The sequence below is a fragment of the Papilio xuthus genome, unplaced genomic scaffold (genome assembly GCF_000836235.2).
Source record: "Papilio xuthus unplaced genomic scaffold, Pxut_1.1 DF825017.1, whole genome shotgun sequence".
Classification (NCBI taxonomy): Eukaryota; Metazoa; Arthropoda; class Insecta; order Lepidoptera; family Papilionidae; genus Papilio; species Papilio xuthus.
The window spans coordinates 5,050,826-5,064,957 of record NW_013533632.1 but is presented as its reverse complement, the minus strand read 5'-3'; the positions used below and the strand labels follow the sequence as shown (position 1 = coordinate 5,064,957).

Sequence of the window (14,132 nt, the reverse complement as noted above, 5' to 3'; positions counted from 1 at the left end):
CTACCATAATTGTGCTGCTTACATTTGAAGCAGCTTCTAAATACTTAACTATATTTTGTATAATTAACATTTCATACGAATATTATCAACTCGACACACGCGGCTTGTAACTTAATTAACTTATTTGTGTGCGTTTGTGTTAAATTATATCGTGCACGACAACCAAATTGCAGATTTTCACAATCTTAATTTCTTTTTATAAAATAAAACTGCAATGTCTTCCCATTTTTTAGATAATGTAGACGCTTGCATTCTTAGTGTTTCCAGTGCATTCTAATTCTTTTCGAAGACATCAATAATTTCGAAACACCTTCCAAAGTTACTTCTTTTTATGGAGGAAAGATTCTCTTCGTAAACTTCGAAACTTCGTAAATTTGTATTATTTAATGTCTAAAATTTAAATGTTAAGACTGTCGATTTTTTAATGGATTTAAAATCAAAGTGCTAACTTAGAGACTAACGTCCGAATTAATTTATATATTACACAAACACACACAAACTAACTATATACTAAAATTTATCTAATGAGATTAAGCTCATAATAGTTTAAATTACATAATTGAATAAAATTATTACAATTCATTTCATATTATACCTGTAAATATTTTATAAATGATATTATTAAAAATGTTAGTAATAACAACTAATTTGTGCAAACGCACGGACACAATTTGATTCTTTTTCCAAACTTTAACTTATCAATTACACAAATAAAAACAATAAAATTTGCTATTATGTCACAGGTAAAAGTGCTATGTTATAAAACAAATATAGGCAGTAAAGGCATTTTCTGTAAAGGTCTTATTTGGTACGAGCAGTAATATTTCGTAAAGTCTTTTTGTATTAGTGGAATATATAGGACAAAGTAGCATTACATACTAGAGTATTTCCATTAGATAGGACGACGTGGATTATTTACGTCGATATAAAAAATAATTAGTTAAATTCAAATGTAAAATTATAAAATGTAACTGGCTCTCGAAATGTCTTATCAATAAAAACCTACATATTTACATAAATTATCATTCAACAATTATATTGTTATATTCATTAAACATTATATTGGTGTTTTCGTTTAATATTAAATATGCCTTAAATTTAACCATAAATATTGATTAGGATATTATTATTATGTTGTATCAAATGTGTGATGACTATTGTGATGAAATGATGCGCAATGTCAATTACAAAATAGACCCGTAATTTGAATCCATAGTTATTTACCATTTATATACATATTACACGGGCAAGGTAATTTAATCTTGTTAAAACTTTTCTCAAACTGTGACGCAGGTTTTATAGGTCTCCTTTGTATTTTAGTTAAGACCACGATGGAGATGTATTTAAAACAACAAAAACAATATAATCACGCCCGTGATATAGAGTGGTAGGCAGAGATTACGGACCTCCACTTGACACGGTCCTGGCACATCTCTTTAAGCCTTCAACATTCTTAAGTCACTGTTCTTAAATCAAATGCTTGTCCGTCTCAGGTCTTTCTTAAGTCAATTTAATTCCCCAACAATATTTCTTAAATGTAATATTCCGTCTACCAAAATGCTCTCTAATGCAACTCCCAGGCTGAGCAGTCGAATCATGCCAGGCAAAAGCTTCTAGCAAGGCTCCCTCACCACGTTCGGTCTTCTCATTTGCTTCCAGTATCTCGTTCTATCTGGTTAAAAGAGATCTTATGCTATAAATAATATATGGGAGCTCCAAATTTGACGATGCATTAAAGCTGAATTACGAAATCTTTTTCCTTTCCAAATTGCTGATAAAAATATAACACAAACCAATACGTCTAGTGTTTCACATATGAGTATATAAAGATGCCGACGAGTAGAAAGCCAAAGGTAAGAGTAACTGGCTTGAATAGAGACCTCCTTATAGCATTCCACTGATCTGACGACCTTCTTGCGTGTCGCTTTTTGGCCGGCGCATCCTCGGACGGCTCGCTGGTGTTCCGCCGTCGCAGCGTGCTCCTCGGCTCACTGCTAATGAACACAAACAGTGACCTCATAAAGATGCCGATTAGATAGTACAGTTTAAGTAACAATAACCAATAGTTCTTTGTTTGGAATAATATGAAATATACAAATGGAAAGAAATAAAAAACATTTGATGATTCCTAATGATTTTAGAATAACATGTAGGTACCTCTCTGTTGGCACGGTGACATCATTATCTTCTTCCTCAGGTGGGGTGACTTTTTCTTCATCCTGGGTTGGTACGGTTATGGTGTCATCATCGGAGCTTGACCATTCCGAAATCAATGCATGAATCATATTTCCTGGAGGTATTGAAAAGGAATAATTTGAGTATTACTGTGAGATTTATTACTAATTTTTTATTTATTATGTTAAACTTACCGAGGGAAGCGCTGGCCGGTATAGCTGGCAGTGGTCGCGCCGGAGCTTTGCCGAGGCTCTCACCTCGCGGCGGAGGCAACGGCGCTGTCTCCTCTTCGACTTCAACAACCTCGGAGTAAATATTCTCATCCAATATGTGTTTTTGTTGCTATAACAAATAAACACATTTTCACCAACATTGCATGATCAGTCTATGTTTTCTTACAAAAACCGTTGACAAATTTGACATCATCTATGGTCAGTGTCACCTTTATAATTATTCAAACGATAATTGTACTATGTTCCTCAAATTCTATATCTAATACAGACCAAACCTATATAGTCATATTTATAGTAAAAACTCACCAGTTTCTTATTGCCTTCAATAATTGCACGATATGCAAAGCGCAACTGATCAGCTGTCTGGATCAAGCCCATTCGGCTCTTCCTCATTTCCAAAACTATTTGCTGAATATCAATATACTTCTGTCCTTCTTTTTCTATCTGCAAATAAAATAAAATTCTTATATATCTCAATAAACTTAATAATAGGAAAATGAGAACATCTATCACCTATAATATACTGAGATGGCTATTTTGGTTCATTTTATTCTGAAGCCTTTCGTCACATTTGGTGCACAACTATATAAATGGTTTAATAATCATCAATCAATATCTATAAAAGTGTACTCACTATAGAAAGACATGCGTCAACTAGGCAGAATGTTCCGGATCGTCCAATGCCTGCACTGCAGTGGACAATAGGCGGACCAACTTCAGCATCCAAGGCGCCTGACTTTTGTACAGTAAGTAAAAAGTCAAGGAATGCCATTGGTGAAGACGGCACTCCAAAGTCAGGCCAAGTTATGTAGTGGTAATGTGAAACTAGTCGATATTCCAAAGTATCCATGTCCACAATTCTAAAATATATCAGCATAAGTTATAGGTAAGTACAATAATAAAGAAAGTTATATATTTCATAAGTAATTATCATTAAAAAATTATTAACTTATTGAATTTTAATATGTCTTAATGCTTCTTATGAATTGTGACTTACTTAAACAATCTTGTGAAGTAACCGGGATTTTCTGTCTCACTTATCTGTTCTACTGTTAATTTCACTTCATTAAGCACCAATTTAAACTCTTCGCCAGTCCCTTGGGGCCAATAATAGAAGCATTTACACTCATTTTTTTCAATGATTTTGTTTAACATTACTATACCGCGACTATTTTGCTCCCAAACCATCAACCAGAAGTGTCCAACAGTAGAGCCGAGAGGTCCTTGTGTTAATATATACTTCTTATCTGCACGATCCACCTGCAACAAACAGTATTAACTATAGACTTCATCATGCTGTGCTACATTGTAGTAAACATTGCTTTTTAAAATTGTATATTGTCTTTATTGAAATGATTTATGCTAGCTATTGTTATATAATTATGCGTAAATATCTGAGCTAATAATACAAACTACTATAAACATATAAGGTCAGTTGCTAACATAGGAAGATAGTACACACAAGGGATGGTCACCATCCATTAGTGGATTGCATTATGACCTTGTTAACTTGATGCACTGCTCAGTGCATTATATCAAACTAGCTGTCACTCGGGACACCTTCCGTGGGGCATTAAAAACTTTATTAGTCTATGTGTTCTTCCATACTATGTACTACATCCAAATGACATTTAAATGCGTTAAATCATTCCAATGATACACCAACAAACATTTATCCATTCATCAAAATGTTTGTATTTATATACTATATTAGTAAGATGACTAACACATTGTTTACACACAACGCATGACAATGAAACATGTAATTTCTACCATTTATAACCCTGATTAATAAACAAGAAAGTTACATAAGTGATAATGAGTTCTTTAAAAGCAACAGATAAATGGGGGCACAATGTTCAATGTTTTTTTTATCACAGCACTATATTAGCTACTGCTAGCACAATACAAGAGATAGACTGTAATTACATATGCACAAAGATTTAGTTATGAATTAGAAATTAAGTTACATACTGCCACATTCAGTCATTAAATACTTAATTAAAAAGTCTGTATTGAGTTTTCTTACTAAATCTTGGCAAAACCACAAAGTTTGCAATCAATAAATAAAGTGGGTATACTTTTAAAATGTATCTTAATAAGTTAAAGATGTTTTTTTTGGATGAGAAAAAATACACTAGTTAATATTTTTTTTTAAATGAAACTACTTTTGCTAGTGATCACAAACTCAGACTAAGAAATAATTGAGAGAATCCTGAGTGTAAGGGTAAGATTAAGAGAAGAGAAGTTTATTGTAGAACAACATAAGTAAGGATACTTACTGGCACAATGTTGGCATTGATATAATCAGTCTTGCTTCTTTTCAAAATGACACGAGTGTGATCAAATGGGTACACATCACGGTAGCGGTTTAACTCTTTGTTTTCTAGCCGTTTAGCTTCTGTGCAGGTATATGGGTAAGACATACATGTGCGTCCAATTTTCTAAAACAAAAAAAAATCAAAGATAGGAATTAATTAAATGTGTTCAAAAGAATTATGGATAGCAAAGGGTCTATTAAAATATTGTGTTGTAGGTGATCCCAAAAGGGAGCTAAGTTGAGGTTAAATTTGGCTTTGTGAAGTTTAAGATAGTAGTCTCATTCTATCACTTGTTTAATTCTTGATTGTTTTTTTTTAATACTAACCAGACTCTAATCCTACCACAAGAAATTAAGAAAGCACTTAATGCTAGATATAAATATAGTGTAGAAAGCAGATACCCGAACTGAGTTAGATTATGTTTAGCTGCATCAGTGTAGCAGCCATTGCATTTTGCATATAACATCTTGCATAAAATTAGTAATTTTACATTTATGTTAGGTATAGTTTTCATTCCAATGAAGAAAACTGTCTGGAATATATAAACTTTATGTATTTTCAATTTCTACTTTAGACTTATCAAGTGAATTCAACATTAAAACAGCTTTGTTGTTACTATAAATATATGTATATGACATATAACATACAAAACATACTTTGTTTTGTTGTTGTTTTCTTTATGGTTTCATTTACCAGCTAAAGCAGAGCAAATTGACAATGTTATTGAAAATCTTAAATATTTGTTTTCGAGTTTTTGGTGGGTGTCATTTGGAGTGTAATGATGCGCTTGATCTACTCAAGCCCGATTAAAACGGTAGATATGCATATTAAGGAGAGATATGGAGTATTATAACCTCAACTGCACGTGGCATTTTGTGCTGGCTATCATAACGTCGACAAACTTTTCGGAACCCATTTCGACCTTGACATGTTGAATGGTACAGATTACATTGGGGACAAACTGCATCGAATGGAATATAAAATACTAATCAAGATGCTAAGGTTATAAAATTAGATAAAATGCTGGCGTCGTGTGTACGTGGCATATGCAGGATAAACTCTCTTATTACACCTACGAAATACTTACTTGATAAACTTTGGTCCACGCTTTCGTGGCTTCAATATCATTAAAATCTTTTTCGATATCATCGAAAGTTCTATCGTCGTTGTACATGATGCTATGTCATTCCAAACTTGCACGAACAAAGAATCGGTGTTTTGCTGCAACCGGATGCCGCCGCAATGTTCAAGTTATGTTGTATGACCAAATCTTAGTTATTAACGAGGAGCTGAATGAGGCTTTTTTATACTTTAAAAAAGTAAAGCGGCGGTGATCGTATGTTCGTGTCTCATTTACTTCTATATAAAATAAGTGTATAAATATAAAAAACTAGTAAAAACGCAATTATCCGCACAAGCCTCCTGAACGCTCCTGAAGCCTACCATAGAGTAAATAATATAGAAGCACAAGACTTTTGCAAAGAGTATTAAAAAAATTAACCTTACCGAACAGACTAAATAATATTTTATGGAAAGCCCACTGACGTTTCTTGTGTGCCTATTTCAGTTTGACTAAACTTAACCAAACTAAAAATAACTGTAACTAAACAAAAGTTTCATGATCCACGTTCATTCACACTGTTTATATTCAAGATTATGAATTCAACACAATAGCAATAGTTGACTTCTGGAGAATTTGTAGTCGCTATCTAATTGTATACATCATTACACCCGATTATATTCTTTGCATGGTTCGTCATTCGTTGACAAGTTGGCAACTTTGGTTGGTAGCAGTTGGTAGAATAGTAGCAGAAAACTAGAAAAACTTTGACTATCGCTGACCATCGGTATTTGGTTCCGAGTTAGGACAAGCTCCTTGCTTCGGAACAATTCGGAAATTTGGAAGAACGTGTCATATAGTATGCTGTGATTTACTTTTAATTTTTGTTCAAAGATCTTGTTCTAATAGAGATTATAAATTTAGCAATCATTGTATAAAGTAGAATAAATGGCTTCGCCACGTACCCGTCGGAAGTTAAATTCGGTGAGGACACAGGATGAAAACCACGTAAGTCAATGTTGTACAAACTCTGAATACTACCTATTAAATTTTAGTTATCCAAATTTCAATTGACATATTAACATAATTCTTAGAAATGCTTCGAATGTGACACGCTCAATCCACAATGGGCATCTGTTACGTATGGCATATGGATCTGCTTGGACTGCTCTGGAGTTCATCGAAGCCTTGGTGTGCATCTCTCGTTCGTGCGTTCAATAACTATGGACAAGTGGAAAGACATTGAACTAGAAAAAATGATGGTATACTTCAGTTTTTTTTTATTTTATTTTATGAAAATTTATTGGGTTTTGAATCCTGGATTGCTTGTAAATGATATCAAGCAATAAGTTATCTACAATGCATTAGTGTATTGACAAAAAATATCTTTGTATGTTATTAGGTTGGTGGAAATGCCAAAGCTCGCATATTCTTTGAAAATCAACCTGATTATAAGCCAGATATGACAATTCCACAGAAGTACAATACAAAAGCTGCTGCCATGTACCGGCAAAAGGTAAATTATATTTCAGTTTAGTTTCTTTAATCTCACTAACATTCCATTGCAATAAAATACAATCACTTTTAGATCCTACAATATTATCTAATACTGATAATACTAAACATTTTTTTTTATTGTACATCAAGTTTACTTTGTTAAGCCTCAGATTCAGTAATTAAAAGTGCTGGTTTCTGAGCATTATCTTTTAATTGAAGTTGATCAAAATATGATTATATCTGACCATCTCAAAATGCTCAAACCATACTCAAAGTGCAGCAAACTTGCCACTTTCTATTTATACAGTAGAAGTGACAATCCTGTGTAATTACAGATTGCAGCTCTCGCAGAAGGTGGTTCATGGAGTCCATCGGATTATAAGCCTGAAAATACTGAGCGATCATCAGATTGGAATTCCCAAGGATCTTACTCCTCCAATGATAACATGTTTCACATGAGTGGTTCCGACAATGATATCAGTTATCAGTAAGCATCTTTGTCTACTATATTTAGTTAACTTTTATATGGAATGTTTTTAAAGATTGATTATGTTATTTTAATCCATAGTAGCAAATATGGAAGTGGACGCTATGTCGGCTTTGGAAGTTCACAGAATCAATCTCAATCAACACCTATGTCACCAATACACAGTGGAAATGAGATTGTTGACAACACCCTGGCTTCCTTAGCATCGGTAAGACTTTTTAATATATATATACATATTTTAAAAACAAATAATTGTGACAGTTTCTTTAATATTTCATTACATGTTCACTTTAATTGGTGTTCATTGTAATTAAATTTTGTACTCATAAAAAATGTGTATTTTATGCAGGGTTGGTCTATGCTGACATCTTCTGTAAGCAAAGTGGCCCGAACTGCCACTGAAAGTGCTGTTAAATATGGAGGAATAGCATCTCAAAAAGTTTCTGAAATGGCATCTACTGTCACAGATAAGGTTAGTGTAATTTTTTTCATAGGTGGAATATCTTCAAAAGAAGAACCTTAGTCCCAACATGTTTAGATGTAAAATTTAATTTTGATTTAGTGAAAGTTGGTAATAAATGTTACAATGTTTAAGGTTAATAACCGTGGTGGACGAAGCTCTTTGAGTGGTGCCAACGAGCTGCGCCGAGCCAGCAATACAAGTCCTCATTTCCTCACACAAAGCTATGGTGCAATGAAAAGTTCCACTTCTGAGACCTACTTCAATTGGTGAGTTTAAGAAATATTTCAATTAAACACACATTGTCATTATACATTTTCAAACATTGATTTTTATATTAACCTGTTCTTTTTATTTTATCAAGGAACGAGCCAAACCAGGCGTCGACATTTTCTGTAGCAGCTCGTAACAATTTAGATACTCGCGATCTATCTCAGGTTGGTATATCAAGCCCGCCTCCCGATGTAAAAAATATCACGATAAAGAAGAAGCAGGACAGCGAGGACTCATGGGACTGGCTTTAAACAACATTTGAAAATAATCACGATAAGATTTAAAAAATGACGTGCATGTTTAATTGATTAAAGCCGGCAAGGCAATTGCTTAATTGCATTGGTATAAGTATTAAATAATTTCAATTTATATGCATTTAATGGAATCTTTTCTATCTACATTTAAAATTGTCTGTGGTAGATGTTTAAGTTGAAATCAGTTGTTATAAAATTCAAATTACTAACAACCTCATATGACATAATTAAATTACTATTAACATTTTTATTATAATTCAAGTAACTCTAATGAGTTGTAGAATAATTGTGAAACCCTATGACAAGCAGCTTGTGGTCAGTAATATAGATAGAGGAACCACCTTACTAATGCATGCAGAGTTCAAAATTTCTGACTTTTGTATCAAACTGAATAATTGTTCAAAGGTGCATTCCTAACCATTCTCAGTATAAATGTATAATGTGTATTTATAGATTCATCATTGTCTTTCTCACCTATTTCTTATGGATAGATAGCATAGTATGTACTACTCTTTCATACATCTCTGTCATCTCATCTAAACTAACCGGATTCTTATACATATCCTGTTTAATCAATCCAACCTTATTTGTGCAATAATTGTAGCAATTTGCATTAAAATTAGTTCATTTCTTCTGATTGTGATTTAGTATATTTAATATATAATTTAGTTTTTAAAATAAAATAAGAGTTTGAACTTTAGTTATATAATTTTACTTAAACATCTATCACTCCTTTAGTTCACAAATGATGACTCATTTGTTACGTTCTTTTTTATGTTAAAAGATTACTTTACTAAGGTACTGTTCTCATAATTATTTGTAATGTTGCCCATTTGCAATATTGTTTTTTTTTAATTGATAATTATTTTGTTTTTTTTGTGGACAAAGTAATAATGACATATCATTCTATTTGTTTAATAATCTATTGTTATGTAGTAAAAAATCGACCTAAAATACATAATAATATTTATTTATGACAGTATCCAATTCATCATAAACATATTTCAATTTAAGCATAATTATGTAATTATTTTGCATTGTAGTTAATGTAACATTTTAATTCTGACATCAAAATGACATCTATAATTATATATTATATTTGTGAAGTTGACTAATGAAAAACTTATTCTGTTAAAAAAATCTGTCTTGAATATTTATAATTGCATAAGAAATGTAGTAAAATTTATTGTCGTAATATGTTTATATGTAAAAGATTTACAGCTTTTTCATGTTTCTAATATGTACTAAAACAACTTTTTCTTGTGCCTACTTTGGCCTATCTTTATGATATTTGTTATATGTATATTATAGCAGTTAGACTGTTATATCATTAAAAGTTTTGTATTATCTTATTTAAAATATTTAGTTTAATTTACTGTGTTGCTGATGTATCATGTAATTTTGAACCGTATGAGATCTCGCAATTTCCCTATAAATCAAGTCAATTTAACTACTTTTTTTTCTGGTCATTCACTTTTTTAACAAAAAAAAGTAGGAAAAAGATTTATTTTTAAAAATATAGTACATATAAAAATTGTGCCATGCATTTAAAGCTAATTAAAATCAAATATTTTTTACCATATATGAATTAATTTATTATGTTCTATAGTAAAAAAAAAACATTTTGACAAAGTAATAATTTTTACGCAAATCTGTTTTACGATAATGGAATACATTTTTTATTACTTAATATTTGAATTTTTGCTAAATAGATTTATATATGATTTATTAGATGCTATTGCATAAAATAAAACTATGAGTTAACTAAATTTGCTAATTTTAGAGATATTTATAACAATGTATATTTAGCTTGAAATTATTAGTGGCCATGGGCAATGTATTAGATAGTTATAATAAATACTATTGATGGAAATTTATTTAACTATACAGCGGATCTACATAAACGGGTATATATTTTCTTAAATAAAAGATTCTGTGATGTATTTTTTCTATACTCAATTATTGCATATTTCTTTTATATACTAGTGTTATATGGCTATATAAATATCAATTGCAATAAATTCAAAGCATATTCCTAATAGTTCCAATTTATTGCTTGGCTTTTATAAGGTCATTTAATAATTAAATTTAATATGTATGGATGGAAGAGTCGCCATACATGTACCCATTGCTGCCAACTGCAGGCAGTGTATGATAAACTTCATATGCGAATGCCAACCTCTCGTATGGCGACGGTAAATTTATAGATAATAGTTAATACACCATTATTATTTAAGCTTTATTCCTACATTTCTATGTAGAAACTGGAATTTAAATTATTGTTTAGCAAAATTATTCTATAAATCTGATATAAAAATTTAGTTAGTTAAAATTAAATGATGATTATATTACAGCTTTAGCCATAAGATTTAATGTATTGATGTTGGTTCATTGGCTATGTAATTTTAGTTTTTGTCCATTATATGAATTTTAATATGTAATAAATATTATCAGAATTAATCGCTTTTTCTTTAAACTTATCAGTAAATATTCCTAAAACTGATGAAATTCTAAACAAACAAGTCAAGACTTGCCTATTACCTCCCTTGCTTTTACTAGAGTAATTAAAAAAACAAGGTCCTGAGTTATATATTCATGCTGATTTTTAACTCTACAATATACCAGGCTGTCAACACATTCAATGCCACTACTATTTTCTTGTACAAAAGTGAACTTGACTGGCAGGTTAGTGGCACTCAAAGTGTTAATGATTGTTTAAGAGGTGTATAAAGAATTAAGGAACTGTTTTTCGAATCAGCAACTTTAATGAAAATAATAATTGATAAATTACAAATATGTGCAATAAAAAATCCCAATATTCAATATTTTTCCACCAATAAAATATTACATTAACAAATTCCTTTCCTTATCCTTAGCCCATCAAATGTTAAATTAATACTTAAAATAGTACGTATTGTTAAAAAATTTGGTAGAAAACATACAATACTTATGAAATATTACCTATAATTATTTTACCTTAAACCAAAAATTTGTATAATGGAAACTTGTTGATTGTTGAACATTACACTTTACAATTTTTTTACAATTATGTAATTTCTTTAAAAGATCATTTGATATTTAAATCTTTATTACTTTGCCAAAGAGCTTTGGTGTATACCAACAGATGTAGCAATTGAAATTGAGGTAATACTAAATTGTACGGAGTTTTAAGAAATGCAATATAACTATTTTAGCTATATTATTACAAAACTAATTACACTTTTATCAGGTTTTTTGACTTTTACAAAAACATGCAAAACAACATCAGCAAAATCCTTAACAATCAATGAATCAACATATTAAGAAGTCTTATTACATTCATAACATTAAATAATTATGATGCCCACATATAAGAGTAAATATCTTGCCAGTGACTTAAGTATCGAATAATAGGATCACAAACAAATGACATGGCTGGAATTTTATTTGACATAGAAGTGAGAACGTTTTCTATTACATTTTTAGAATAACCATTGTACATGGGACTTCTTAACAAGTAAAGTATAAAACCCAATTTTCTACGGCTTATTTCTATTCGTTGCTCATAAGTCAACTCCTTCATATGGCGGTTATAAAGTTTGAAACTTGCTAAGTCTAATCCAAGTGCTACTAGCCATTGTTTCCAAGCTGTTGTCCCAAATGCACGCATTGCAGCAAGATGTACCATAGGTCTCAAAATATACAACAATTCCGCATGAACCAAATCTTTTATTTCTGTGTTGGTTGTTTTATTATCCTTGATTTTAACACGTTGCCAGTCACGTAAGGCGATAGGTGGGGCACCATCAACCCGTCTAAGAACACGTCCGGATCTTTTAAGTGTAAAATAAGAATTTGCATTATCATCTGATTCTCTTTCTTCAGTGAATTTTTTTCGTTGTAAAGCTGGTATTGGAGGATGTTGAATTGGTAATTCTTTAAATCGATACAAGAGAATTAAGGCTGAGCCACACTTGAAAGTTTGAATCAGTGTTGTAGCTACCCACTTCCCACGATTACCCCATTTGTTCTTGACAGTGAGCTCAATGAATACTTCACAATAATGAACAATAGTTAGCCAAAGCTTCACCTGATCTCTAAATCCATAATGCTGAAATTCACCATCATATGCCTCTCTAATGACTCTATCGTTAAACAACGATATAAGTTTAGAAACAGTGTACACAAGTTCTGATACAATCGGTGATTTATTTATTTTCCCAGCAATAAAGTATGATGACCACGTTGTTACAGTTTCCAAATCTGTTACAATTCCTGGATTATTAACAACCCACTTTTTATAACTCGTAAACAACTGCAAAGGTGTGATTTCTTTAGCCATCTTTTAAAGTTTTTACAAGCTTATTACATAAACTTTTCCCTTATGTTAGCTTAGCTTATCAAATTGACTTCTACATCGAATTATAAATCATTTACATATAAAAGTACAATATTGTATTCCTTGACATATAAAGAAAAGGATATAAGTTGATTACTTTGACATGTAATTGATAATTTATTAGGGTTGTGCTAACACATTTCATTCTTAACCGATTTGACCGAAGTAAAATCGGTTAAGAATCGTTTCGCTTTTTGACATTTGTTTTTATAGATCTTGAAATCGATTATTTTATGACTTTGGTTTTTGAAATACAAAATAAACATAATAGTTTCTTTCTATTTCTTCTGAATACTTCAACACCAAACCTCTTTTAGTTTAGTTTTGTACTTTAATCAAAATATCAAGATTCTAACTATAAAAATTTATTATGATATATATTTTTTAAATTGTGAGATAAATTAGATACCTACGTTCTTACGTCATCATGAGTTATATAGCTAAAGATTATTTTAAATACATAAATAAAAACATCTTCGAATTATTTTTTTTTACAAGAGCGATTTTCTATACTTCGCAGTTGTTGGTTTTCTATGTATGTTTCCCATTCCCTTCGACAGTCGTCAATTAGGTACGATATTAACTCTGAGTGTGTCATACTAATCAACTTTGTACTTTATTATATATGGACAAAGTATCATGACGACAATGACGTAGCATTTTTAAGTATGGTCCGACCAATGTGAAACGAGAACATTTTTAGTGTGTTAGTGCAGCCAGAACTGAACCGAACTAAATCCGGTTACCTGTAGATATGGATAATCGATTAACAAATCTGAAGCAAAGAACATATAAAAACGGGACGCACACTTGTTTTGAGGTTACCAGTATGCTGTGCCCCTCCTAGATATTAGAAGGCGCCCCAATCTTCATTGGTATTGCAACATTTCTTATCCATTTTATACATCAAACGAACTGAAGTCATTTAAAAATCGAGTATTTTACATTTATCCTACGTTAATCGCGGTTATAATCATATTTTATATCTGTTGTA

General features: G+C 31.2%; 3 protein-coding genes across 7 annotated transcripts; 1 reads left to right on the top strand and 2 right to left on the bottom strand.

Annotated features, from left to right (window-relative positions):
- Nucleotides 1-584: 584 nt before the first annotated feature.
- Bmptp-Z (protein tyrosine phosphatase) lies at nt 585-6,172 on the bottom strand. Of its 5 annotated transcripts, none has more exons than XM_013324062.1 (9): nt 5,817-6,172; nt 4,691-4,852; nt 3,406-3,668; nt 3,043-3,268; nt 2,715-2,852; nt 2,370-2,517; nt 2,158-2,290; nt 1,794-1,994; nt 585-1,672 (listed from the first exon to the last, which is right to left on the bottom strand). In XM_013324062.1, the coding sequence occupies exons 1-8, from the start codon at nt 5,901-5,903 to the stop codon at nt 1,802-1,804; spliced, it is 1,350 nt and encodes a 449-aa protein (XP_013179516.1). In that variant the 5' UTR covers nt 5,904-6,172; the 3' UTR covers nt 585-1,672; nt 1,794-1,801. The 5 variants fall into 5 exon arrangements, with proteins under 5 accessions (XP_013179516.1, XP_013179519.1, XP_013179518.1 ...); XM_013324065.1 differs by having other exon boundaries at nt 1,881-1,994; XM_013324064.1 differs by having other exon boundaries at nt 585-1,668; nt 1,881-1,994.
- Nucleotides 6,173-6,363: 191 nt separating this feature from the next.
- ArfGAP1 (ADP-ribosylation factor GTPase-activating protein 1) lies at nt 6,364-9,705 on the top strand. The gene is made up of 8 exons (XM_013323610.1): nt 6,364-6,797; nt 6,884-7,051; nt 7,192-7,305; nt 7,622-7,773; nt 7,855-7,981; nt 8,123-8,245; nt 8,369-8,502; nt 8,598-9,705. The coding sequence occupies exons 1-8, from the start codon at nt 6,738-6,740 to the stop codon at nt 8,755-8,757; spliced, it is 1,038 nt and encodes a 345-aa protein (XP_013179064.1). The 5' UTR covers nt 6,364-6,737; the 3' UTR covers nt 8,758-9,705.
- Nucleotides 9,706-11,552: 1,847 nt separating this feature from the next.
- Pex16 (peroxisomal biogenesis factor 16) lies at nt 11,553-13,155 on the bottom strand. The gene is given in 1 exon segment (NM_001311982.1): nt 11,553-13,155. A coding segment is annotated over 1 exon segment (987 nt). The 5' UTR covers nt 13,082-13,155; the 3' UTR covers nt 11,553-12,094.
- Between the last annotated feature and the right edge of the window lie 977 nt (nt 13,156-14,132).

Excerpts from the sequence above, each read along its gene's own strand:
- ArfGAP1 (XM_013323610.1), top strand. The coding sequence starts at position 6,738 with ATGGCTTCGCCACGTACCCGTCGGAAGTTAAATTCGGTGAGGACACAG. Across the intron at positions 6,798-6,883 it reads GGACACAGGATGAAAACCAC|AAATGCTTCGAATGTGACAC; the intron begins GTAAGTCAATGT and ends CATAATTCTTAG. Across the intron at positions 8,503-8,597 it reads TCTGAGACCTACTTCAATTG|GAACGAGCCAAACCAGGCGT; the intron begins GTGAGTTTAAGA and ends TATTTTATCAAG.
- Bmptp-Z (XM_013324061.1), bottom strand. The coding sequence starts at position 5,903 with ATGTACAACGACGATAGAACTTTCGATGATATCGAAAAAGATTTTAAT. Across the intron at positions 4,853-5,816 it reads CGTGGACCAAAGTTTATCAA|AAAATTGGACGCACATGTAT; the intron begins GTAAGTATTTCG and ends TTTTTGTTTTAG. Across the intron at positions 2,853-3,042 it reads TTGACGCATGTCTTTCTATA|ATAGAAAAAGAAGGACAGAA; the intron begins GTGAGTACACTT and ends TTTTATTTGCAG.